We start from the raw sequence: 27,889 nt of genomic DNA on the forward strand, positions 1-27,889 counted from the left end.
TCTATGTTGCTCAAAATAGCATCCAAACCACAAACCACTGTGTCATATCGTAGTTTTCAGTTCAAAGTTTTAGATGTAAAGATAACGAAATTCTCACGCGTGCTCGCACTGCTAAAGTGTTTCTTGAAATCCCAGCCTTCGATGCAGAACATTTGAAGTAAATTAATGTTAATCTAGTCGCTATTTCTAGTTATATCGGTGATTTTTATTACGATCTAAAAATATATCAAATGGTCTGAATTGTTTACATCGGAGAACTGCAACTCCGACAAACACGTTCTTGTTAATAGCAGTAAAAATTCTCCATCGGTTCTTTCATTATTAAAATCGATTTCTGACTTCTTTTAACGAAAACGTGATGGGTGCTTTCAATTCGACGAAATTTTCGAAAATTTCGGGTGGGAATCGAACGGAACAGCATCTTTTCCGGAAAAGATTTTCGACAATTTAGGACAACCTTTTCAGCTGTTCCCGAAAAGTGGAAACCGACCGAGAATAAGCCCGTTCCATTCGAGACCGAAATTTCCGAAAATTCAAATCGAAAATTTTTGGTGAATGGAAAGCGCCCATCCTATTTGATCCTCTTCGAGGGAAGCTGTCGTCGTATTGCGCCTGCTTAACTGTTTCCAATTTCGCGACGCAACCGCGTCCTCTCCTCAGTCTTTTCTCGGTTTTTCCGTCGCCGTTGCCGTTCCCGTCGTCGATGCTTAAAGTCTCTATGCTTGGCGCCAGCGCCGTCACCTGGAGGGATCCCACGTCAGGATAGCGGTAGACCTTCCCTTCCACGTCCGCAAAATTCGAAAGAATTTTCTAGTCCCAGCATTGAAGAAAGCCAAAGCGGTCCCCGATGTGAAAGCATCTATTGTTGGTGACAAGCTCGTAGTAAACGGCCGAAGTTACACCTTTAACAAAATCCCCATGAAATGGAGAAACGGTGAAGTCAAACAGCAGAATGTTCCTGCTCAAGAAAGCCAAGGTCTTGACGATCCCACCTCGCTCGAAAACCGAACCATCCCAAGAAATGCCAGAAATCACATAGAAAGTTCTCCTACAAACATTTATTTAAATCCAGGTAAGTAGTTTAGTAGCTAATTACTCTTTTTTAAAATCGTCAAACTGTCGAATCGCAGGTCTGACCTTATATATTTCTATCTGACGCTGTGTGTTGATCTTTAAAAGGGACTCAATGAACTTGCTCCAATAACGTCTATAAGCTTCTACCAGACTGGAATGCGAATTAGAATGTTTCCATCGTGTTTAGGTCTTGTTAGATCTCTTAATATTTCGTTTGTTATTCTATATACTAATCTCGTATCAATTTTTCGTCTCGTAAATTATATTGAAATCTTGGTTCTCAATGATATTTGTATTTCAGTTATTTAATAAGCAATTTCCTACTATAATTGTTATGGAAAATAATTCTATATGATTTTATCTGCGTTGTATATACAAGAAGAACTACGCAAATTTCAAATTTCAAGCCCACTGCATTGAAGTTAAGTGCTAAGAAAACTGTTCAAACAAATGTGTTAATACAAAGCCATCAAGGAATTATGAAAACTCTGACACCTCTTTTATGAATAATCCCATTGATACCAAATGTCTGTCAGTGAACATTAGAGGCTTAAACAAATCACTAAAGCGTCGTACCGTCTTCAGGTGGCTACATCTTCAAAAGTGTTCTTTTGTTTTCTAACAAGAAACCTATAGCTCAAAAGAATGCAAAAACGTTTGGCAAGCGGAATAGGGCGGCGAGGTGTCTTTTAGCCACAGCACAAATCATAGTAAAGGCACCATGATTCTTATCAATCCTAAAATAAAATGCAAAGTTGAGAAGAAAATCTGTGACAAAAACGGGAAATATATTATATTAGATACAGCACTCGCAGACACTCGAATTGCACTTGTCAACATCTACGCTCCAAACGACGTAAATCAGCAAGTCGCCTTTTTCAAAGAGCTTCAAGAACAACTCCAAGAATTTTCTGAAGAAACAATCATAATAGGTGGCGACTTTAATTGCACACTATCAGAGAAAGACAAAAAGAGAGGTAATCCAATCCATGCAATCTTTACGACCTAAACGACATTTGGTATTCTCTTAACCCAGATACAGAGTTAAATATTCGTAGAGAAACCAATCGTTTAAAATTCAATGCCGCTTTAACCTTTTCCTAATTTCTAAGAAACTGTATGATTTAACCGGCACGTGTAAAATCGTATAAGCACCCGAGACAGATCATTTGGCAACACTGATATACTTCAAATCCGATTAAATGAGGCATAAAAAAGGTCCTGGCTTCTGGAATTTTTACCAATCGCTTCTAAAAGACGAAACCTATGTCTCCAGTTTGCGTGAAGAAATTCCCAACTTTAAACAAAAGTATAATGACATTGAGGACTTAACCCTCAAATGGGATTTAATTAAGATGGAAATAAGAGGTTTTACAATTAAATTATTCTAAAAATAAAGCAAAGAAAAGAAAATCTACAGAAATTCACCTCCAAGATGAAATCAACGAACTTTACAAAAAAGCTGAAAAACAACCCAATAACAAGCAAATTATCAACGATATCTAGCATGTTAGATCCCGCTTATTCTTAGAAGCAAAATCAGGTGGCATGAGCACGGGGAACGAAACACGAGATATTTCTATGGCTTAGAAAAACGAAACTATGAAAAAAAGACAACCACAAACTTGAAACTTTTAGATGGCAGTTTCACCAACGACCAATCCAAAATCCTACAGGAACAAGTGCACTTTTATAAAACTCTCTATACATCAACTAAGCACGGACCTTCGGCTTAAAACGATCCTCTCCGCAGTTTTACAGAAAACATCATTCCGTTAGAAAATGACGGCACGTTATGGTGTGAAAAGTTATGAAAAGTGACGGAAGGGGAATGTTTAAAAGCGTTAAACGAGTTCAAAAATGAAAAATCGCCAGGTACTGCATGATGGGTTCCAAGCAGAATTCTATAGACACTTCTGGAAAGAACTGCACTCCGATATGTTACAATGTTTTGATTATGCCTATGGTAGCGGAAAATTATCGATCTTCCAAAGACGGGGAATTATAGCACTCATCCCGAAACCGAACAACGATACCACTATACTCGACAACCTCAGACTCCTCTTAATACTGATTATAAAATTTTAACGAAAGTCATTGTAAAACGGCTAGAAAAAGTTCTACCTAAAATAATTAACCCTGATCAGACCGGTTACATCGAAAACCAGTACATTGGTGAAAATGTTCGTTTAATTTCCGACTTCATGAAGTACACGGAAGAAAACAACTTTTCTGGAATCGCTCTTTTCATAGACTTCAGGAAAGCCCTCGATACCATTGAATGGGATTTTATTAACAGCTGCCTTAAAAAATTCAATTTCGGGCCCAACATCTAAAACTGTATATCAATAAATAATTGTATATCAATGTTTCTAGCTGCGTTCTTTATAATGGATTTGCGTCGGGATTTTTTTCCGTAGAACGAGGTGTTAGACAAGGTTGTCCCTTGTCCGGACTTTTGTTCGTAATTGGCATAGAAATACTCGCGAGAGCAATTAAAAATGACACCGCCATTAAAGGCATAAATGTAGGTGAGAAAGAAATTAAAGTCTCTCTATATGCTGATGATACCACTGTTTTTGTTCTTGACCTTGATTATGTTGACCACCTGCTAACTCTACTTGATAACTTCAAATACCTCTCCGACTTAGAAATTAACACTACGAAGTCTGAAGGAATGTGGCTTGGTTGATGGAAAAATAAAACCGAAACTCCCTTCGGCTTTCGCTGGCTGCGGGACCCGGCCAATAAAAGCTCTTGGTATTTTCTTTTCGTCTGACATAAATAAAACAAACGAGTTAAACTTTGCAGAGAAAATCCGAAACTTAGAAAAGACGCTTAATAGTTGGAAGAGAAGAAATTTAACACTTTACGGGAAAATAAACATTGTTAAAACTTTCGGACTTTCTAAATTAATGTACAATGTGTCTGTTCTTGTTTTCCAGAAAATTTTATCAAAGAAATTGAGAAATTAATTTTTAACTTTATTTGGGATGGAAAACCCGCAAAGAAAAAAAATTTTCATTGGTGAGAAAAAGCACGGCAGACTCAAGATGAGTGACTACTGACTTTGACAACGTGAATAAAGCTTTAAAGGTTGCTTGGATACCACGTTTGCAAACCAGAACCGACGCATCCTGGAAGATCATCCCTAGAATATTTTTTTCGAGCAAATTTATATAAAAACGCGTTTTACCTTTGATTTTTATGTTGCGGTTGTTCCAAATTATTTCATCGTGGAGAGATGTGTCGTTTTGAAAGGCCTGTTTTGTGCTTTGCCACTGTTTCAAGACTTCACGATAAAAGCTTGGGAAGGTGGTTCATTTTGCGGAGAATTTATGCCATAAATGCAATGTGTCAGAAAAGACAGTCCCTCATAATTTTCCAACGTGATCTCACGTATTGAAGACCTTGTTCAAAATGACGGAAATGTCTTTTCTTTTAATCAATTCTCCGAAAAATTTCACCTTGAAACGCCGTTCACTTTTTATTTTGGATTGATCAATTCTATTTCGACTAAATGGAAATTAGCAATAAAGAACTCCCCGGCAAATGTCGGAAAATGATACTGAAACAAACATTATCTCTACTGACCAAAAACATCTACTCCTTTATGGTAAAAAAAACGCCTTTTTACCCCCCACCGCTGAGAGCAAAACTTTAAGGTACGGTTTTAATCAAACAAACATAAACAAAGTTTATGAATTACCCTTCCAGATAAAAAATGACATAAGGGTATCAACGTCTCAATATAAGATGATTCATAATACTCTTTCAACAAAAGTTAGCCTTTTTAAAGCCAAAATTTCAGATAATGATATATGTCCTCATTGTCTCACTGACAGACATTCTTTAGATCACAATTGTTCTTTCACTTCTCTTTAACTTTATCTTTTTGGAATTTATTTCAAAACTGGTGGTCCAGTAAAACTAAGGAAAATATCACATTATCAAACAGCATGATTTTATTTGGAATTTTTGACAACAAGATGCACATATGTACGCTTTAAAGTACACGCTTCTTATTGCAAAATACTCCACATACTGCAAATTCTTACAGGACGAAAAACTATGCTTCGACAGTTTTCTGTCACTCTTAATGAAAAAGTTAAATGCAAAGAGAAATTGCTATTCAAAACAACAAACTTACTAAATTCACTGAAATATACGAAATTTTTTTGTAGTTCTTTTTTTTATATACCGTTTTTTTTTTCTTTAAACACTTTATTTTTGTCGTTACTTGTCTTTTTTTCCTCGTAAGCATGATAATATACGTATGTACCGCACATAAAATCAATTTTATCTTACGTATATACTTCATAATATCTTGCAAAACGCTGCCGTTTATACGTATACTTTGTATAGTTTACTGTTATTGTTCCTTGTAAATACTAACACTAATTAAATATAAAACATAAAAAATAAAAAAATTAAAACAAGTAAAAAGAAATATAATAGATAAAAAAAATCGTTGAAATTCTTGCTAAACATTACAGCACCCTGCATAACGGCTGTGCTGGCATCACTTGGTACTATCACATGGCATCTCCTTGAAAAAAAGAAAAGGGTTTCCACATTATGCTTAACTAGTCGTTACAGAATATTATCATTGTAATTTTCAGTTTTAATATCTTTATCACTGCTAATGCTGCTGTTGTTATCGTTTCTGTAATTGTTCTACTTCATTGCCTTCCAAGTGACGGATTTGAGAACGAAGTCAATCAATGAACTCTCTAAATCTGTGGCCGACTTCGCCAGGAGATGCTCCTATTCCAGATGGTTATCGGGTTCTCTCGATACCGTTAGAAAGTTGCTGCTCATTAAGGCCCTAGAGATCAAGCTCCTTAGTTTTTCTTAGGAAACTTAACATGTTTGAAGCTTGTCTTCGAAGAAATGATTACATATCATTAAAGTTGGTAAGGAATACGTTCTTTAACAGAAGGCATTCGTTGTCTTTCCTCGAATTGCAAAAATTCGCCGTGCTTGAAAATTTAGGTCTGGAAAAGAAGACTAACGAAGAGGCATATGCTTTATTTTTACGCCACCAAAGTTAAATAAAAATCAAGCCCTCTACTTACAATCGCCCAAATTTAGATTCAAGACTGATCCATGATTTTCTTCCGCTGATGCACTACACCGCAACATGATTGGGTAACGAAGTGTTTAAAACATTTCTCAAAATCGTCTAGCTATAAGCTAGACTACCCAGACCAACACCTAAACGACGCTGAAATCTTTTTTATCACGCTTGCAGGCAGGTGTTATTCCAACGTTTAAAATGATGCGTATTCACACAACATACCTTGTGAACTCCTTTTTGATTTTATCTTGTAACAGAGAAGAGTCTGCAAATCCACCGACCAAGAGCATTACTTTGACTTTTGAAAGCTGAGGGCTACTCAGAAGAACTCTCAAATGATCTTTCATAGCTTCCAGGACAGGCTCAAAGAGCTTTACCATAACTCTTGCACTCAAACAGAGATACTCATCGTTGAGTATCCTAACTTCACCTGATCCATACCGCTTCATTGCCGCACTACGACAATCATTGACAAAGGAAACAAAGCTAAGCGGCAGGCGAATTCTTGTTTCTTTCTTCTCGAGGGCACGTGTTCTACGCTTCTTTGCTTCAAAATCACTCATCAACATTAGCCAGTCAGATGGGAACTGGGCGCGGTAGTCATACAGCATTTGATCACCAAAAATCTCATCCAGAAGACTTTGAAACTGGTAATTTACCCTCATACCGCCGTGAGGCCTGCCAGTTACTTTGTGGATTCTTTTGATGCTACCGTCATCCTGTTTTTCATGTACTGTCACGTCGAGTGTACCACCTAAAATTGTAAAAAAATTAGTTACGTGAGCATGCAACGTTGTAATAAGATAGTGTTAGTAAGAAAACAAAAGAATGTTACAATGGCCTTGCCACCATATCCCTGCCTTGACAGCCAAACGGGGGAGAAACTGTGTTGCGATAAAAAGAGGCAGTGCTGACAACAGAAGACAAAATTTGTCCCTTCAAAACCAGCCCCTTTTGCCTGCACCTTCAGCAACAACTACAAATGAGCCCCTACAACATCGTAATCTTCAGTCGGCTCCCTCATTACGGGATGCCCGCGGTGGAATTTCCTTTTATTAATCAGTGTGCTAGACGGCTGTCATTAACTAGGAAAATTTTTACCAAAAAAGAAGAATTGTGCAGTATCAGCTCTATATCTGAAAAAAAAAAAAAAGGGGGTAAAGGTGATAACGAAATGTTTTCCGATTAATATACAAATCCTTAGTCTTCTTCATTAACCAGTTCTAAGACTATTTTTGCATTTTGGAAAGTACTTACCCCCAATGTCTACAACCATGAACTGTGAATTAGGTGTAGAAAATTTGCCCTCTACTGAGACACTTTCCTTATCTGATGCGGGGTCGCCAAGCTTTCTCTCTGTGCAGAAAACTGCAGCGGCTTCAGGTTCCAACGCAATGAGCAACTGTTCCGGGTTTTTGCGTGAGCCAATACCAGCCTGCCAGGTGCAAAAACAGCAGGGGTGTTATGAAATTACTACAGTGGCTAGAAAAGACTTGCAACACAGCTAAAAAAGTCTTCAGGGTAGTACATCATCTTGTTGAATACGGCTGCCAAATGGACATTATTTATGTAGAAAAATGAATAAATATTTTATGGCTTTAGAATAACATATCCTTCTTCACACCTTTTTATCGCAGGTAAATTTATATGGCAGCAAAATTAACTGTTAAACAATTCATTTCCATACCTCATAGGCGGCTTCTCTCATGAATTGCTTTGCTTTTGGAGTCCATATAGCAGGCACCGTTAACACCCATCGAATATCTTCCACTTTATAACCTTCATCTCCCGCTTTCCGTCGAATAATTTTCACTGCTTCGTCTTTGAGAAACCTGATGGAGTGGACAAACACTGTTTTGGCTTTCAAGCTTCTTCCATTGGCTGCTTTTATCTTGGTCTCCAAGTTCAGGCTCTACAGCATTTCGAAGGACAAAGTTAAAACCGCAAAAAGCAAGCCTTAAATCCACATATTTTATATTTTCGTAATTTGATAACTCAATTTACTTTGTTTAACGAGGGTGACAGTTAACAGTCTGATACGACTGAAAACCTGTGGCCCTCAGATTCCAGATCGGATTGGAATTTGGAATGCTGGTGTTTGAGAAGAGGGGAAAACCCAACTACCCAGAGAAAAACATCCCGGAGCAAGCACGAGAACCAACAACAAACTCAACCCACATATGACGAGTCCGCCACATATGACGCCGAGTCCGGGAATTGAACTCGGGCCACATTGGTGGGAGGCGAGATCTCTCACCATTGCACCATCCCTGCTCCCCGTTAATTTGCAATTGCATAGTATGGTAAGTTTAGCAATTTGGAAAGCATAATTTGAAAACATTTGCAACCTAACCGCGGTGCTAGGCGTCATTTACAATACCTGGAAAGCTAGAAAAAAAATCTAACATCTTTTAAAGGCCTAACACAAAATCATAAAATTATTATTTTTTCTTTAAATGTTATTCTTAATGCCTTCAGCTCAAAACAGTGGTGCGTTGTTTGAAAATCAAAGCGGAAAATACGATAACGTATCACGTGTTCCGAAGCAACGCCCAGCATAGTTCCAGCGCTGATCTTTAACCCTATTAGGTCAATAAATAGTTTTTTCTCTTTTTGGTTACGGGGCTTGATGTGATAAGCTGTTGCTCCTTTTTTCAATGTATGTAGTTGGTATCTGCATTTGAACCTGAAAATATGAGGGAAGTAGTTGTTTGTTTGCATGCTTCTTCTTCCCTTCTTACCCTGTCATTGTGTAAACACATCTTAAAATGCTGGAAAAACCAATACTCTGTTTCTTCATACACATTTTTGAGATTACAATACTTCTCTTCTGCTTTATACCCAAACGAGTCGAACGATAGGTCCGGTTTAAGCAACAGGGACGTCGGGGTCTTCTTTGTTCGATGCCCCTGTTCATTAACCCAATCTCTATTCATGAAAATCGAGTAACTTTCTCCATTTTCCTTGTTAAATGAAAACGCAAAGCCACTGTAAGTTGTTCCAAAGTCGATGGCAACGGTTACAAGGTAAGACTTCTTGATATGAAGAAGAAGAGCGTCGTTGAAATCTGTTAGAAAAAATATATAATTATTGTTAAAAAAAAGTGTTCATTTTGCATGTAAACGATCAATCCAGGGTCATGTGTGGTAATTCCCATGTGGAAATCTTATTAAGATCTTGTAAGATCTCACAAAATCTTGTAAGAATCTTGTAAGACTGAAAATAACACTAAGATCTTAATAAGATCTTTTTAAGATTTGTTAAAATTTCAGATCTTAATAAGATCTTACGACACTTCTTTATAAAATCTTAATACAAACTATACGATCTTCAGCATTTTAAGATCTAAATTCTTCTAAGATACTTGTAAGAATCTTGATAAAATCGTCAACCTAACAATCAATAAGATCTTTAAAAAAAATAATAAGATCTTATCCATTTCTTAATATTTTCTTAAATATTAAGATCTTATCAAAACTTTTTCAAGATCTTATTAGAATTCTTGTCAAGATCTTAAGAATTAGCTTACAAGAATCTTGATGAGATCTTACTATATAAGATCTTAAACAAATTTTGATAAGATCTTACCAATTTCTTAATGTTTTTTTAATAAGATCTTAATCGAAATTTGTACTAAAATCTTACAACTATTCTGATTAAGATCTTACTACCTTACAATTATCTTTGGTAAGATCTTAGCATAAATAATTTAGAAAAAGATCTTTAAAATCAGTTCTTATAAAGAATAATAGCATAACGTGAACATAATATGCAGAACTGTTTGTATGTAGTTCTAATAGCGACGTCAAACTCAAACTGAACTTATGAGGAAGCGATAAACACACACGTCAGCAAGTCGAACGAGAATCTACTTTAGTCTTTTAGAAATAAGGCTTTTGAATGTTCCATTTCTTATTCATCAATTAAGTACCCTCTGATTACCTATCTTTTTAACAGTTTTATTGGATGTATCTCTTACAGTATATAATATGAATTAAAAAGAAAGAAACAAGACTCAAAAGGGGCAGATGCAACTGTACGAACGTCCCATGAGATCGAGGCACCACCCCTGGTTTAAGACCTGAGTTAAAACAAAATGAATACTCAAGCATTCCGGCATTCATGTGTTTGTAGACTGAGTGACACACAAGTTTAAAAGCTCTGAAATATTCTACCAAACACCAAAGACTATTTTCCCGTATTCTCCATTTGTTAACGTTTATTTAGAGACTAGAATTATTACTATGGGACCAGAATTGACACAGTTTTGGATTTCCAAACATTTTCCCCCTGGAGCTAACTTGCTCTCGCAGAAAATGTCATGTTTACGTGATTCCGACGGCCGTTTACAGATCATTTGTAAACGAAAATGCTTTCTTCCAGGCAGAAATCGATAGTTTTATTTATGTTACGTGTTTAAAGCTTCACGCAGGTGCTTTTATCGTTTATTAAATTCTCGATTACGGTCATCGACATTCGTTTAGAAATTAATTTTTGTACAATATTGTTTCGTGGCCGTGTTTCATTCGCATTACACGGCTCTCATGTGTTTGTAAACAGACACAAGTTTAAAAGCTCTGAAATAATTCTACCATACACCAAGACTACTTTCCCGTATTTTTCATTTGTTAACAAGACTAGAATTATTACTATAGGAGCAGAATTGACACAGTTTTGAATTTTCCCCCGGGCCGGTAACTTGCTCTTACACAAAAAAATATTATCACGACGTGTAATTCGAAGGCCGTTTACAAATCATTTGTAAACGAAAATGCTTTCTTCCAGGCAAAATTTAGATAATTTTCCTTTATGTTATGTGTTTCAAGCTTTACACAGATACATTAAACGTTTCAATACCACTTATATTCGCAGAGAAATTTATTTTTTTTAACATTTGGTTTTGAAGCCGTGTACATGCAATGCCTTTGCGCCGCTCTGCTTTCATGCGCTTAATGCACTGTAAACACGCACAAGTTTTAAACGCTCTAATATTTCGGGCCACAGCTAAGCGTCGAAGTCTAAATTTTTGTAAAGGCCAAAAATTATTTAGTAGGAGCAATATTGACTGCGTTATGGCATTTTTGACATTATTGACATTATGACATTTTTTTCAGAGCGCCAAATATATCAGAGAACCCTGTTAAGCAACGACGACGGCATCAACATGGCTGAAAATGAACAACAAAAACAATCACTCCGCACGTGCATTTTAAATTTTGGTACATTTCTTTACCGTCCTCCGAAAAACAACAAAGTGAAATGACCTAATTTAAGAGTTTTGCGGAGAATATGAGCACACGACGGTGATTTTTTCTTTCTCTGTTACATTGAACGCAATTCCTACCATTTTTTTTTTAATAGACAAGTGTCAAGCTTTACAAATGTTCTTCAATCGTTTCGATAGGAGAAATATTCGTGGAGACACCGATGTTTGAACTTTTTATTTCGGGGCAGTTTCGTTTGCACCGCACGGCTCTCATTCAGTTGTAAACCGGTGAGGGTAAAAGGCGGAAAGAGTTTGCGGAATGGCATGTGGCATGGCCTGCGGAATGGCATAATTATGCGAAATACGAGATATGCGGAATGACTTCAAGAAATAAATTAACTGAAGAGCGCGTCCTGTTTTCGCGCCAATTTTACAAGAGTAGCAGTTTTCTCGATGCTGCGGACTATTAAACAACCAAACAACAGATCGAGGATTAGAAAATAAAGGCCTGGGATAGAACATGTCTGATCGCTGGTTAGGAAGTGAGAGTGAAGAAATCGATGAAGTTTTGCATTTAAAGAACTAAGAATAAATTAAATTTCTAGTTGACAAAAAGAACGTGGCAGTGAGTAGCCTGGACAAAAAGCAACAGCAGACTGGAGAAATAACATCAGTCCATGGCCAAACTATTATGTGAGAAATTTTAAATTTTATAATCTCGGTCATTTTATCAGACTCTTTGACGGTTACATAAGGTAACGAATAAACAATTTGTACAATTCATGGGAAAAATAATATTTTACTTTTTCTCACCTTACATTTTCGTCGAACTACGAGTACGCAAGTCACTGTTGAGCTGCTGAACTAACTAGCTAGCTATTCAACACGGCCATTCATGTAGTTCATATCTAGCCATATCTGTCTTTAATTAAGGTCTATCAGTGCCAGATGTCCCAACCTAACTTCAGATTTAAAAGCGAAAAAGCCCTAGCGCAAAAAAGCAGATGACAAGTATCGTGTGAAACTGTTCTTATCACAAATGCATTTTGGTCAAATCAATGTTCAAACCCTTCCGATCTCAATATTAATCAGCGCCAATTAACCCGCTCATGATAAATGAATCATCGAGCATACAGGGTATGAGAATTGATCTGTTACCGAGGGTTTAAAAAAAAAAACAATGTTTATTATTTGCCCTCGGTAAAGGATCAATCTTTGTTCTGATAAGACTTCACGCTGCCACGTTATTTTTGTCAACCGAAGTCGCACGGAGAAAAATGAACATGAAATTTAATTTACTACGGATTTACTCATAGTTCCTTGAATGCTAAAAATGTAAACAGTTTTCATCGCTTTGTTTACCCTCACTTCTTCCAAATCAACGATCAGACGATCTAATCCTAGAATTGCTGTCTATATTCAGCAATATTCCGCAGCATCAAAAAACTGCTGCTCTTATAAAATTGGCGCGAAAACATGACGCGCTCTTCAGTTAATTTATTTCCCGCGTAAATCGTATTTCGCATAATTATGCCATTCCGCAAACTCATTCCGTCTTTTACCCTCACCGGTTGTAAACGTAGTTAAAGATTTGTGCCAAGCAACCAAGGGTGATTTCCCCGTGTTCTCCTTTTCTTGACGTTTATTTAGATTTCAGTAGGGGAAATATTGACTGAGTTGTAAATGTTACACAGTCATGTTAGGAAGATAGAATATACGTTTTTAATACAGGAGTAAACTAACAACGATAAAACTTAATGTCAGGTTATCTAATTCCTACCGCTTGAAATTCCGCGAAAATAGATCGATAAAAAAAGCCAACGGTGTATCTAAAGAAGGAACATAATTTCTTCCACAAAATTTGACCTACGCCTTGCTCGCACCAAAAGGACACTGTTATGCTCAGTGATCATTCGTTGTAAGAAGAAGTAGCGAGCTCAAAGCACTTGCATGGAAGCAATGACTGATTTCGGTTTCTTAACTGAACAAATGTCAATCCTATCCAAGTTTTTAGCTTTGACATAAATAATCCGGCTTTTGCTGATTCCTGTAAAAAAACACGAAAACTAACGTTTAGGAATTCCCTTTCTCAACCTCATTAATAATTCATCAAGAGAAAACAAAGAAAATCACTACCGTGATCGTGGTTTGGATATGTGATCCTAATTACCATAAAATTTTGCCAACTTTAGCCTTAAATTTCCCCCAGAATTATTGATCATTTGAGAAGCCATATTAAACACTCGAATGTGTGTTTCATCAGATATCCAAACACCTCGAAGTCGGTTGAAAAACTCGGCTGCGCCTCGTTTGTTTAAACTACTTCTCAGTGTTTGGATATCTGCCTCGTGTTTGATATATTACTTCTAGCTGCAGCACTTGATTTCCATGTATTTGTGGTACAAACAACCCAGCTTAAGCAGTCGAACTCCAAAGAACTTGAAAGAAGTCGTTGTTTTTAGACAACAAATTAAGAAACCAAAGGAATGTAGAACTGGCGTGTTCAGCCAATGAGGAGCGAGTATTTTCGCCGATCGACCAATCAGGAGTAAGTAATTTTGTCCTCGGGGAAAGAAAAATTGACTAATATTGCCGTCCATTGCAACAAATCAGCATTCAAGAAAAAATTCGCCCTCTGTATTGCATTGTTACTGTCTGGGCAGTTTGCTGCATATGCACTAAAAATATATATAACTGCAGAAAGAATGAGGAACTGGTAAGGTTATTACGCTCATGCGCTAAGCAGATTTTTATAACTGCTATGAAAAAAATGGAGCTCCGCTTTTAGGCTTGGCTAAATATACATATTATACCTCAGTCCGTGTTTGATACCCAGTCCGTCATCTGTATTCCGTATTCCGTAGTCCGTCCGCAGTCCATATTTTATACTGACCGTACTCGAAACAGGATTCTCAACCAGTGAAACAGAATAGACTGTTTGCACGACGGCAATGTTGGAGGACCGAAACAATACAATGATTTTCCTTTGGGAAATATATTCTTTTTTTATGCAAATATCTTCTATTGTTTTAGTCCTCCAACATGGCCGCCGTGCACACGCTCTATTAAAAGAATAGTTAGCGTTAGCATGAAGCACAATAGCTATTAGACGTACAGGAGTTTAAGGCCAACATATATTAAAACGTGTTTACAGATCCACGCTAAGAAACATTTGCTCAAAGAAGGTCGACTAAGTAATTGTGCCATGTCATTCCGTTGTTGCATTGATAAAACCTTCTACTTCCCTTGTGTCGACGACACAAAACCCATCATAGCGTGTATTAAAGACGAACTTAACACATAGATATTTGTGCCTAAAATTGTTACCTTGTAGCGACAAAGCCATGTTCCTCAAGTTTTCCTTTCAAACGGGCCTCCAGGTTTAAAAACAACGATGCGATGAAACTATATATTGAAGGGAAATTTCCTAGAATAAGCTGACGTCAATGACGTGTAACGTGTAACGTGTAACATGCTTACCTAACTACACCTAAAATTTTCCCAAAATCAAAACAAAACAGAAGTAAAATGAGAAAGAACTACGGTAAATGTTTTCCCTTGGAAGAGTTGGAATTTGTTTCGTGTACTGAAAAAAAGTGCCGTCAGTTTGTTATTTTACTTTCAAGCCGAAAATCAAAGAGCGTGACGCTTTCCGGTTTTCCTCGAAAGTGAAAGTTTCAAAGCGGAAGTACAAGGTTTCCGGGAATAGTAGTCAGAGCATTTGCTTGAACATCGATACATTTTGTAGATCGACATTAACATGGCAGGCCGTAATTCCGTGCCATCGAGCTCACGGGCTGGAAGTCGAAGAGAATCATTTGACTCAAGTCAAACGGAATCACTTACTACCAACGGAGAGTTTATGAAGTTGTTGAGGCGGATTTCAGACGAGTCAAACTCGACTTGAAAGTGAAAATAGGAAACTGAAGAGAGAAGCAAATACTTCACATTCAAGGTGATTTGAATATATACGCTACACTTCTTTATTATTTGAGTCTGTGGATCAATGTTAACCAGCAAAACTCTTTTCCAAACCCAAGTTACTAACGGGAAAAACTGATCAGCTGCTTCTATTCAAGACACTTCAGACAAATTGCGTTCGTGGTTGCCACGGTGTGATGGTTGTATGCACATAGCTCGCTACTTCGAGTTTTGTTCTCGCATTCTGACGATCTGGATGCTGTTGAAGTGTTGCTACTGAAACCAAAACTCTCATATCTGCGAAGATAAAGTACGCCTTATACACTCTTATCCTACCTCTCAAAGCCTAATTCATTAGTTTATCGCCGTTTATACTAAATGTTAATGGATATGTAACCAGTTCCCAGTTGGCTTGATAGCTCAGTTGAGCAAGTTCAAAACACGACTGGACGCTTTCTGGCACAGCTACATCCCTCCAAATTTTTTCTTAAAATCCTTTTCCTAGTGCCAAAAGTTTCCAATTCATGAATTTTTCAGAAAAGATGTTTTATGAAAATTATTTGACATCGGATTTCCATACAAACACTGTTATTTCGAGCCTGTTTGCCTACTCGTCAAAATGGCGTCGAAAACCGTGGTAAGGCCTATTTTCAACGGCTGCCTGTAACCCAATACCGCTTGCACTCAAAGGTCGTCATCCCACTAGTGATTAATTATTACACGCTCTCTAGTGACGCACTTAGGCTTCCTTTGCACAGGCGTACACAGAAATGAGAAATGCGAGTTTTTTCCAACAGGAGTCGAACCTATGATCTTCTAAGCAGTATGATAGTTTATAGCAGAGCTCTCGCGCGCGCCGCAGGCGCGCGCAGCGGAGCCCCATAGCTAAGAGAATTTGGTAACCCGTGAACGCGAGAAATTTTGGTTTGGTTATGACGTCACTGTCCGTCCGGCGTACGGGCGTCCGTACGTCCTTCCGCCCCTCTATGTAAGCCATTGTGAAATGCCACAGTCAACCTGTGTGACAACCCGCGTTTTTCTTGTTTTTCGGCGGGAAGTTGCATCGCCAACTGCGTTTTAGAAAAAGAAAAGCAAAACATAATTTTAAAGACGACAAAATACAAAGTCAATTTATGTGACCGACAGCGGGAGAAACAGCAAGATGTCTAGCGGTAGAGGAAACAAATTGACTGGCACGTCATCAGAATCTTGAAGTGAAACCATTTTACTCCGATCCGGCGCTACGAAACGTTGGACTTTTCCTCTAGAAGTGAAACGTTTCATCCGCTTGACGTTGTAAAACAAACGACAAAAATCAATAATGGAATAAAAAGACTGATTATTCTCAGAAGAGGCGAGTATATTCATGTGATTTTGTACGTTGACAAAACTTTGCTGGGTTGCTATTGTGCAAGATCCTGTTTTCTTGCAGTGTTGACACGCCGTGTAATTTAAACTTGAGCTTAATATTGCTAACTTCAGAGCAGTCTTTTGAGCTCATTTTATTATTCGGTCCATGTTCAAAATTTCCCTTGGAGTTTTATTTTTTAATCTCCTCCGATCTCCTTCAAATTTTACCTTTCAACAGCGGGAGAAAGAGTAAGATACGCGCGGCGGGAATTTACATGAAGGGGGCATTGATCATAAACAGCAGGCGCCGTGAGTCTTGAAGGTCTTGAAGGGGCAACCCTAAAAACTGGAACGGTGGAAAGGCAGAAAATCACCCCAAATCCAAGAACACGGAACGGGTAAGGGTTAGGTTCAAGGTTACAGTTTATTTGGGGCGATTTCCGCCGTTCCATGCTTTAGGATTTGTAGTGATTTTCCACCATTCCGCCGTTCCGCCGTTCCACCGTTCCTGCTTTTAGCGTCGCCGATCGTGAAGTGAATCTACTCCGATCCGGCGCGATGAGAAGTTGGATTTTTCCTCTTCATTCTTGAAGTGAAAAGTTTCGCTCACTTAACGCTGTAAAACGAACGAAAAAATCAGCAATGGAATAAAAGGACTGGCTATTCTCAGAAGAGGCAAGACATGTATATTCATGTGATTTTGTAGACAAAACTTTGCTCGTTTGCGGCAGTTTTGCAATAAATCGATTTCTTGCTGTGTTGACACGCAGTTAATACTGCTAACTTCAGAGTTGTCCTTTTAGCTCATTTTTTTCGGTTCACGTTCATTATTTCGATCCCTTGGCGTTTTATTTTTTAATCTGGTCCAATTTTGCTTTCCAACAGCGGAAAAAAGAGCAAGGCGAATAGCGGCGAAAAAGGACTGTTCTAGAGGCGGCACATTATAAACAGCGTATCTGATCCTCGGAGAAACGTTGGATTTTTCCTCTTGAAGTGAAACTTTTTGCTCATTTAACGTTGTAAAACGAACAAAAAAATCCGCAATGGAATAAAAGGACGGTTATTTCCAAAGAGGCGAGTATTGTTGACAAAACTTTGCTGTCGACTTTTGCAAGTTATTTTTTTTGCAGTGACTTCACACTGCAACATGTTTAACTTAAGCTACTGCTAACTTCAGAAAAGTCTCTTGAGCTCATTTTTCGGTCCATGTTCGTTATTTCCCCTAATGTTTTATTTTCTAATCTCATTCCTTTTTGCTTCATGTAAGAAAATTTGATTCTCAGGTAAAATAGTCAGTGAAACAAACGTCTCGTAACACTTTTTTATCGTTAGCTAGCATAAACTACTGACAAGTTTTTCTCGCATATATGTCTAATTTTTGCATTTATTTCTGACAATCTTTACAGAGAACAAACACAAATACTTTAAAGGATAGGATATGTCTTTTCAAAGAACGTTAAAAGCGAATGTAAAATTAGTTATTAGTGTGACCTCATTTTCATCATAACATCAAAAGTACGCCAAATTTGTTCGCTTGTTTGTGGAAATTTTTGAAGATCGTCGTTTAGTTATCTCTGTTCTGCTTCTTATGAATTATCACAGTTTGTTTGTTTTTTTCATTTATTACTCCAGGATACATGTATATTTTAAGTCTGTTTCATGGTTTATAGTGTAGCCTTTTTCTCTGAGGTTTATGGTTGATCAACAAAATTTGCCTAAGACAGTGACAGTTCGCCTCAATCATCTTTAAAATAATAACAACAAAATAATACTTTGAGCGTGAAGAAAACTATCAAAACTCGATAAATAGCCAATCCCGTCCTGAATATTTTCCTGTACAGTGTAGATAATATTTTGATATTTTTTTTGTACCCCCCACTCTGCATCCATGTAGCTTTAAGAATGTCAGTTCTGCTGAAATGGGTTTGTGGGAGGCCGAGTAAAATTAAGGTTTAATTTTCAAGCGGCAGGGGTATTTTGCAGTACACCAAATGTTGAATCTATAGAAGTCCTTTAATGCAATGGCTGCCATAACAACAAATTAAAGCTAATTGTCTGTATAATCAGTGTTAGCCCTAAACAGAAAAGAAATGTGCTTAGACCTTCATAACTTTGTCCATAGCTTAATAGGTGTCTCGCGTCCAAGTGATGTAGAGCGTCCGGTTTAAACTGTGGATACCTAACCTTACATCAAATTAATTAAAGCTTATAGAGGCTCGGCTTATTAAACTATACCAAGAATTTTGAAATAAAATGAATTGTCGAATTTTTAGCACTGTTTTCTTGAATCAATTTTTTCACTTGAAGGGGGCACTTAATGCTAAAACTCAAATGGAATTTGTTTGTTTACCCTCAATTTTGGGCAGTTATATAGCTAGTTTAACATATAAGGAACAAAGACGTGTCGCAAATTTTTTCTTTTGAAATATTTTTTCTCTGAGTGATTTTTATACGATCACTTCACATTTCTTTAATCGTATTTCGAAAATGTTCTGTAACTTTTCACTGCAATTTAATATCACAGAATGCAGACATTTTTTTTTTTTTTTGCACTTTGGGTGTACTGGAAACTGAGGAGCAAATTAAATTAGCAAAAAACAAAATTCACTTGACTTGTAGCCTTTAAAAGGTGATTCGGATGCCCACATTTAGAGGGGGTAAAAAATTCGACAATTCATTTAATTTCAAAATTCTTGATATAGTTTGATAGCCAGCTCTATAAGCTTTAATTTGATATAGGGGTTTTAACATATCTACAGTTTAAACCGGACATTAATTGCTACATCGCATGGACGCGAAAGACCCCTAAAGGTATACGGTAACCTTACTGCTAAACTGTTATAGGTGGCGAAAAATGCGACATTCGGCATTCAGCATTCTGCAAAATACCCCTTCCAGTTAACAACTAACAATATTGTTAAGGTCTAATTACTTTTTTATACTATTTAGGGTTAAGCGATTTACCAATAATTACATGTATAATGACTGCAGTGTGTCCACTTCTAGTGCTGCACTTTTTATTTTCCGGCAATGGTATCCACACTCACTGCCATCATTCTCACTCAGCATCCCCTCAGTTTCACTGCACCAATTGTTTTACCCACAACAACAGTGTCGTCTCCACCTTTTTTTATCATTATCATCAGATGTGGGTTTGTTAGCTTGTAAAAGACTCTGGCCTGGGACTTTCATTGTCGCTGATGTCTGTCCCCTTTGCTTCTTCTTGTAGATGACTGGTTAATTTAGCACAATCTTTTCATTTTTTCAATTTTTTTCTTGTATGGAAGGGAGTGTTTTTTCAAGAGAGTGTTAAGTCAAAAAAAAAAAAAAAGAGATTTTAACCCTCCAGATAGTAGTAACTCTTCCCAATTGTTATCCTCATTCTCTGTTTCATCGTTTCTCAATGGTTGATTGACTTCGCAAATCTTTGAAATAATGGAGATGTTTTGAATGGTCTAGGTATATTTTCACTAGATCCTCAGAAACCACAAACTAAGGTAGAAGAAAACTCTGTAATTTCTATCGCTGTGTTCAGCTTTCCTTCATTGAAGGAATTAGGCATAAAGTCATCAACAGTACTGGTCATGCTGTTCCATCTAAAGAAGTAGCCGGAGATTCAAAGACATTTTAATTTGTACCTTAACTTCTCTTTATCCAGGAAAGGGCATGGAATTCTGCCCATCATGGAGCCAGCCAACCATTTTCACATGAAGCTGAGTGACACTGCTGCTCTTTCTTAACCTCGCAGGTGTCTTTGACAAATTCCATGTATAACTCTAGCCACAAATTTTTGCAAAATAATTATAGCCAGGTACATGTTTTTTTTAACTTTCAGATGCCTTCAAGTAATCATGATTAGCTGGGTCCTGTTGAAAAAAAAACCTGCCTCCTCCTCCCTCTGTTACAAATTCCCTTATGTAATCTGGCAACAGGTGCATCATCAATGTGCAACGCTATGTCATGAGCAACCCTCCATGCATTTCTTTTTATTCTTTTTCTTCGTAATTTCACAGTGAGCTAGCCACAGTCGTCTTCTAAATTTCTTCGTCTGATTTGTCATGAAATCTTTGAAAATATTCCATTTTATAGAACTGCCATCGGTAATGGCATCTCAGCCACCTGCAGGATTAGTCCTTTCCAGCCAGCTTCCCCCCAGTCACTGCTTTCGTGTGCTCGATGAATCCGGATGCGGTAATCAGACTTGCAAAATTCTGGACAATTCGGCATCTCGTAAACCTGACCTCATCAAACAGTAGCATTATCCAAAACGTGAACTTAGGGAAAAATTTAAAAATCATCATAGGCCCCCATCTGCTTAAATTATGAACCCTCACTTAGGAGTGTTTTAAGATTTGCCACTGCCTGGGCACAAAAGCCATGCACAGAGGGTGTAACCTTTACTGGTAGGTTTAGATCTTGTGTTATAGCTGTAGCCGGCAAAAAATAAATTGATGTAAGCTTTTTATTTACCATCACAGATCATGACAGATGTGATGAAAACACAGTTTGGCTCATGAATCACTTTCTTAATGGACATTCTTGTTGAGGCAGTTCATAAACTTGTAAATCATCTATTCTTGTGTGAAAGCTTTTGTGCACTTTTCCCATCAAGGGATAGATCCAGTTGTGTATTAAATTGTTTACCTTTTGATAAATGTTGATGTGATGGCACAAACCAAATTGAATGGCGCACTCGCTAAGCATATAAAATTTTTCTTCAGGAGTAAAGATTTTAATTAGTTGGCCTGAGGCAGGGCTATTGCTCTAGCATGTTGTGTTGGCCACTGGATGTCTGGGCCTACAATAGCTGCACGTTTATAAGCAACAGTCAGCACTGTCACTTAATCATTCTTATAACTATTCAATTGATGGAGGCTACAGAAATATGCTGAACAAGGGGCATTCCCTGTATACTTTACAGTGCAACGAACTCAACTGGGGCCACCCAACATTAATCAGCCAATCATAGGTCACGTTTACAACAAATGAGTCTGGCTTTGGTAGTTGGTAAACCAATCAAAAACGAGAACATGTCTTTAAATTTCAAAGTGTCGGTTTTATCGGTGGCCCCGGTTGAGTTTGTTGCACTGTCTGTAAGACAAAACCTCACCTTACCTTTAGTTAAATATATATATTTTTTACAAAGCCTGAATATCAGCTGTTTCCCATCTCTCACCAATCATCTAGAGAGGAGATGACTGATATTCAGGCCATGTTTAATGCAACCAGACCCTGGCTTCTTTTGAAGACTGTGATTTAACAGATACAAGGTCAAACTTCTTATCAGCCATCTCTTATTGAAAGAAAAATTTAAAACTTGGTAGTGGGTAATGAATTATGAAATATGTACAGTTATTTATTTTTACAGTGCAATCTCAGTTATTTGAACTCTCAATGTTTTTCAGCACTCCCAATTCTTCAAGAACAAATAGTTGTTACAGCGGTTACCAATAACACGCTACCTATCGCCTTCAAAAGACTCCGATAAAGTTGCATTTTGGTGGACGTCAATCATAGAAAAGCCGTTGAAATTATTTTGAATTCTGAGTCCATTTCAAGGCAACAGAACCAAGAAATTGACAGTTTTATCCGCTGACGGATGGTAAACTTTATGACAGTTGATTTCCAAGCCAGATTATCTAAAAACAATGGGCATTAAACATTTGAAATCGCTACACCTGATAATAAATCAGCGATGCGTGCAAGTGAGTAAATTATCACGTGCAGTGAAAATTGAAATATTTAATTCAAAAATACCTTTTATTTGCGCTTGATCTGGCTCGAGAATCAATTTGAATAAAGTTTACCTTCTCTTAGCGAGGTAAAATTCTTAGTTTCTTGCCGGGTTACCTTGCAATCTTGTCAGAATTCAAAATAAGTTCAATGGCTTTTGTTTGATTGACGTCCACCAAAACGCAACTTTATCCGACTCTTTTGAATGCGGTAGGTCGCGTGTTATTGGTAACCGCTGTAAAATTCTCTTGGATTTGCTTCAGTCAGTTTTTTGCCTCCTATTTTTTTGAACAAAATTCATTTTCACTAGGAAGTTAAAAAAAAAATTGGTACAGTACTTCCACTGCAGTGAATTTTGTCACATAACATTGTTATAAAAATGTTAATATACCAAGTAAATTGTTTTCTTTTACTTACTTTTGATTATCCAATAATAACTGTTAATTTTCATGGGTTTAGTGACATGCAGTAACCTGAGTGCTACAGTTTTCTACACCTTTAGTCTGGTATAACTTTTTCAGTAACATAAGGAAAAACACTAAATAATATTATTTTCCTTTTCCATTCTGTCCAGGGTTTATGTAAAATCTTTATTTATATGAAAATAGTTTAATCCACTGATTGTTTTGGAGAATAAAGTGATATAATGCTTTTAATTTGCAAATTATATTTCAAGCAAAGTATATGTTGTACATCATTTTGTGAATTCAGAAGAGTACTACAGTGTATTGCTGTACATGCACTCAACTCTCTTTAGGCACTCTTGTTCCTTTTATTTTTTTCTCTCGGAAAAACAGGATGATGAAAATTAAAGTAAGGAATATTTTTTAGAGAATGCTTATTAAAATTAATGTTATCATACATGGTCGGTATTTTGCTGTGTAAAAATGAATGGGACTTCTCAGATGAGGTGCTATCCATCAACTGGAGTGATGAGGCTGCAGCAGTGTAGTGTTTAGCAGTCTAATGACTTCCTAAATTGGGATTTTGCTTGTAAGGACAAAAGGTTAATGGGTTGAAGCAAGGCCTGTTCCTTAATTGAGAAACCAGAGAATAAAATCTGCAGTGTAAATTTTTGTGGTGGAACAAAACTGCTTAGTTTTCTTTTCGGTATTACCTCAGTAAGGAAATGTGGTCCATGAATGGTAAAGAAAAACTCTTTGACGGATTAAAACCTATGACCCCAGGATTTTTTTTATCACTGATGGACCACAAGGGTAATGCAAAATTTAAGTGGTTTCCTTCCCACACAGAAATTTACACTCCAAGGATAATTCTCTGATTTCTCAGTTGTATAGTCAGTACTGCACAACACAAAAATTAATTTCATTATCCCTTAATTGTTGTGTTATTTCCAAGTTTACTCCAAGTTAACTCTCGTGTAGCAAAGTGTAGAAAAACTGCTGGGGATAACTGGCTCCCATAACTGCCTGATGAATTTTTTTTTGGTAAAGATTTTGACAGCGACAGTTGAGGATTTATACACAATAGGCCATTTTGATGATGGCGTCATTTTACTACAACTACCAGAATTCATTTCGTTTTCCTTTTCAAATGCAATTTTTTTTAATCCCAGTGGAGAGCAAAGAACAATAGCTGTAATTAGCATGAGAAAAGAAAAACCAGAAGGATTCTGGTAGTTGTAGTAAAATGACACCATAGTGAAAATGTCCTATTGTTATTTGATTCTATGTCAAACAATTTACTAACTTAATTTGAAACCAGGTACAAATGACTAGGGACTGAAAAAAAAAAATTTCCGTTGAATAATTAGACTTACGACATTTGTTGCATTCAACATAGAAAGAACGCACTCCTTACACAGCCGGATTGGAGTTGAGATTGTGTGGGAGAACCAAAGTTGATTGCCATGAATGAAAGGATATTGGGACATACATGTGTATATCTGGCAACCCCTGTAGATTTTGCAGGGGCAGATGACATCATCACCAAATTGGCAAAGGAGAGAACCTACGCTAGGATCAAGGTTATCAAACGCACTCTCTGATCCAGTTTTGGTTATTACTAGTTTCCATACATACAAAGTAGCAAAAGGCATTCACAAGTGATTGTTGTTTTGACTTTACAATATCAAGAATAAGAGGCAGCCAATTACTGCTGTGCTTTCTCTGAACAAAACAGTATCACTTTGCACTCTCAAAACAATGGAACTAATGTGATTGACAGGAAATTATGAAAGTTTCATGTTTTCCTATCCCTACCGAAACAAATAGGAAAAATTATACTGCATTCTTAGTTAAGTTTAGAGCAAGAAAGACATCTTTAACTCTCTTGTAAATCAATATCAGTTGCATGGAACTGACCATTTAGTTTGGGTTTATACAAAAACCAAAATAAGCACACAAGAATAGCTATCAACCTGGGAATAACAGAAATTTTTAAAAATGAGCTTTTCAATCTAATTTATTGAATTAATGAGCTACAAGTGCAGTAAGAAAATATAAAAATGGCACAAAGCTAATTTGACTTGAAATATTTCTCCTGTATTCAAACATCTCCAATGTGCATCTCCCTCAAACAGAACCTAAACATAAAAAAAATCACTCAATTTGACGAGAAAAAGATGAAATTTTAAATATTTTGTAAATCCCTATAACTTATAATGACTCGTTTTTCAATTGCTCCTCGGTGTACCAGTTTGGAACGATCTCCTGGTATTACTAGACCACATGAATTCATATACCAACACTGGCCCACTATTGTCCGTATTAGCTTGCAATTTTAATATTCTCTTGATAAAGATTTCTTTTAGAAAATTGCGGTCAGTGTAAAATGCAGACTGCAGACTGCAGACTGGGGGTAAAATGCAGACTGAACACTGCAGACCAGGGGTAAAATGCAGACTAAATTAAATTAAATTTTGTTCGGTTGGGCAGGTTGTATCCCGGAAAGTATTCATTCATTTTAAACCGTGAGAACTGTTTTCATTTTCTACGATTTTTTCGCAAGCGCTAAATTTCTTTCTCGTTATCTGCGCAACAGAAATCTTTTCATATTTAAATTCTACATCTACTCAGCTTTCTATAGAGACAAAAATGAGCTCGATAGGACATATATTTACCGAGATACGAATTCTTGAGTTTTCTGTACTCGCTTTGTTTACAACGTAATTGATACACGGCGGACGGTAGTAAAATGCATCCATCCGCGTACTTTAAAATTCACTGATATATTTCGAAAGTACATCGTCAAATGCATTTTTTTTTCAAAACTACAACATTTAAATATCTTGTTGAGCGGTTTTTCTCTTTATTTCGAAGCCAATTCATGGAGAAATAATTTTTGAAAGTATTGGAAGAAGTAGGGCGCCGTCCCCAAAAGTCACGCAATGAAATCCTAAGTTTTTTTCCCAAGCCTCAAATTCCTTTTACGCTAACAACGCTACATGTATCTTTTTGGAATTCTACACTTACTTATTAACTTTCTATACAGACCAAAATCACTTCGAGTGTTTTACAGTCAACCCAGGTCACGCGTGAACGATATTTTTGAAATTTGAACGGAGTTATGAAATTTACATGTCAGTTTTCAAAATCTCAGAGTTCCCGTATAAAATTTCCCTAGCTTATTGACAGTATAAAGCTATGAATTTTTCTTTACATTGCAAAATTGAATATTTCAAGAATAACAATTGTTTCCCAAGTATTTAGAATCTATTTTTCAGTTAATGCGTCTTTTTCGGAACGACTTCCACAGAGATGTCCAACATTTCATTCACACGTCGGACATTACAAAGAGAAATTCGAATGTTCATTTCATTCTTGGAATTACTGTTCACGCGTGACCTGGATTGACTGCAACTTTAAAAAGATAGTCTTTATAATTTAGTCTGCATTTTACCCCTAGTCTGCATTTTACCCCCAGTCTGCAGTCTGCAGTCTGCAGTCTGCATTTTACACTGACCGAGAAAATTGCTCCCTCGTCAGAAAAAAACAACACTACAAATGGAACAGTTTAAAGGTGTGTACGCATACACAAAGATTTGAAGTTATCTTACCTCCTTGATTGACGGAGCTGTCGGACCTTTCGCCTTCCACCGACACAGCAAAACCCCTTCTACTTTTGACATTTAAGCTTATCACACTAAAAGTTTTCTTTCAAATCTGCTGTCAAAACGGAACATTTCCACACAGTCGTGCAGGAAAAATAAGACGAGGCGTACGAAAAATTCGATGCTTTCAAACCTGAAAACTTATGCAGAAAAATCCTTTCTTTTTTATCCACCATCCTAATACAGGAAGATGTCTGAACACTGCTATTTTTATTCTGTTTTATCCAAATCTCTAGAACGAAGCAAAGACTAGCACTAAATCGCCTCTTTGCTCGTACTCAGAGCCCGCGTTACCCTTATCCAGCGCCCGTTCCGCTGGATAAGGTTAATGCGGGCTCTGAGAACGTGATTGCCGCCATTTTTTGAAGAATCTGGGTCACGGCTAGGAGTCCAGGATCAGGAATCAGAAGACCTTAGATAAAATAGTCTCCTTCGCAGCCGTTATTAGTGTCGTCACGCTACGCTCCGTGGGGAGGAGCGTTGCGTGACGACCCTTATAACGGCTGCGAAGGAGACTATAGATAACAAGGACTGCAAACCAGATTTCAGAGCCCAGTTCGAGCCCAGCGCTTTTAGGGAAAACATAGGTTTGGTGGGAGTGCCAATTCTCGCGGGCCCACAAACCTGGTTCCAATCCTTGTTATTTAAGGATTATGGATATTCCTAGGAATTTCATTCCCATTCAAAAACGCACGTGGGCTCTGGGGACGAGATTGGGGTACAAGCGCAAAGATCAACCAATCACCAGCCCTTGCTCGGTGAAAGGAAAATTAAGAAAAATGCCCTCTGTTACAAAAAATCAGCCTTAAATAATTGTGCTCTCGGTATTACCAGGAGCCGATGATCATGGACTCCTGGTATTACATTGTTGATGGGGAGTTTGCTGCATATGCATTAAAAATATATATAACTTTAGAAAGGATGAGGAACTACGTCCATACGATAAGCAGATTTCCATAAATGCTATCAAAAAAATTGGAGCTCCGCTTTTAGGCTTGGCTAAATATATATATTAAAACCTTTGTCATATTCTTTTGCCATAAATGAAAGGATTGTACAGTTGAGGACGCATTGCGAAGAGCAGCTGCAGAACAATAATGAGTTCCAGATCTTACAGAAAAAGAACACTCAGCACCTGCACTCAGCTACAATATCGCTCAAAAGAGAGGTAATGCAATACTGTATCAGCACCTATTTGAGCGAATTGAGGTTCACTTTACGCTAATGAAAAGTTTTCATTTTTGTAATTATACGTTTTGATTTTGTGATTATTCAACTCCGATCGGTAACACACACAATAACGGTCTTGATCATGTGACTGGAAGAAATACTCCAATCTGGTTGTCTGAGGGCACGAAAATCAATCAATAATTTTTAGTTTGCCCACAGCACAAATTATGTTACCTTGGCAGTGGCAGAAGTAATTTCCAAGGCATTCACAATGATGAGAATT

The 27,889-nt window shown here is 37.2% G+C and overlaps 1 protein-coding gene and 1 long non-coding RNA gene across 3 annotated transcripts; both read right to left on the reverse strand.

Moving 5' to 3' along the window:
* Window positions 1-1,043: 1,043 nt before the first annotated feature.
* LOC146465381 (heat shock 70 kDa protein 12A-like) lies at window positions 1,044-15,612 on the reverse strand. Of its 2 annotated transcripts, none has more exons than XR_014868318.1 (7): window positions 14,688-15,612; window positions 8,896-9,221; window positions 7,842-8,066; window positions 7,412-7,589; window positions 6,377-6,908; window positions 1,537-5,623; window positions 1,044-1,503 (listed from the first exon to the last, which is right to left on the reverse strand). XR_014868318.1 is itself a non-coding variant. In XM_085128767.1 (7 exons), exons 2-7 carry the CDS (start codon window positions 14,704-14,706, stop codon window positions 5,476-5,478), a joined length of 1,428 nt encoding a protein of 475 aa, XP_084984893.1. In that variant the 5' UTR covers window positions 14,707-14,765; window positions 14,841-15,612; the 3' UTR covers window positions 1,044-5,475. The 2 variants fall into 2 exon arrangements, 1 of the variants encoding a protein (XP_084984893.1); XM_085128767.1 differs by having other exon boundaries at window positions 1,044-5,623; window positions 14,688-14,765; window positions 14,841-15,612.
* A 9,148-nt stretch (window positions 15,613-24,760) lies between these two features.
* On the reverse strand, window positions 24,761-27,214 carry LOC146465382 (uncharacterized). The gene is made up of 2 exons (XR_014868322.1): window positions 26,383-27,214; window positions 24,761-24,909 (listed from the first exon to the last, which is right to left on the reverse strand). It is a non-coding gene; the product is annotated as an uncharacterized LOC146465382 (long non-coding RNA).
* Between the last annotated feature and the right edge of the window lie 675 nt (window positions 27,215-27,889).

Source organism: Pavona decussata, unplaced genomic scaffold (assembly GCF_977016875.1).
Source record: "Pavona decussata unplaced genomic scaffold, jaPavDecu1.1 SCAFFOLD_156, whole genome shotgun sequence".
Lineage (NCBI taxonomy): Eukaryota > Metazoa > Cnidaria > Anthozoa > Scleractinia > Agariciidae > Pavona > Pavona decussata.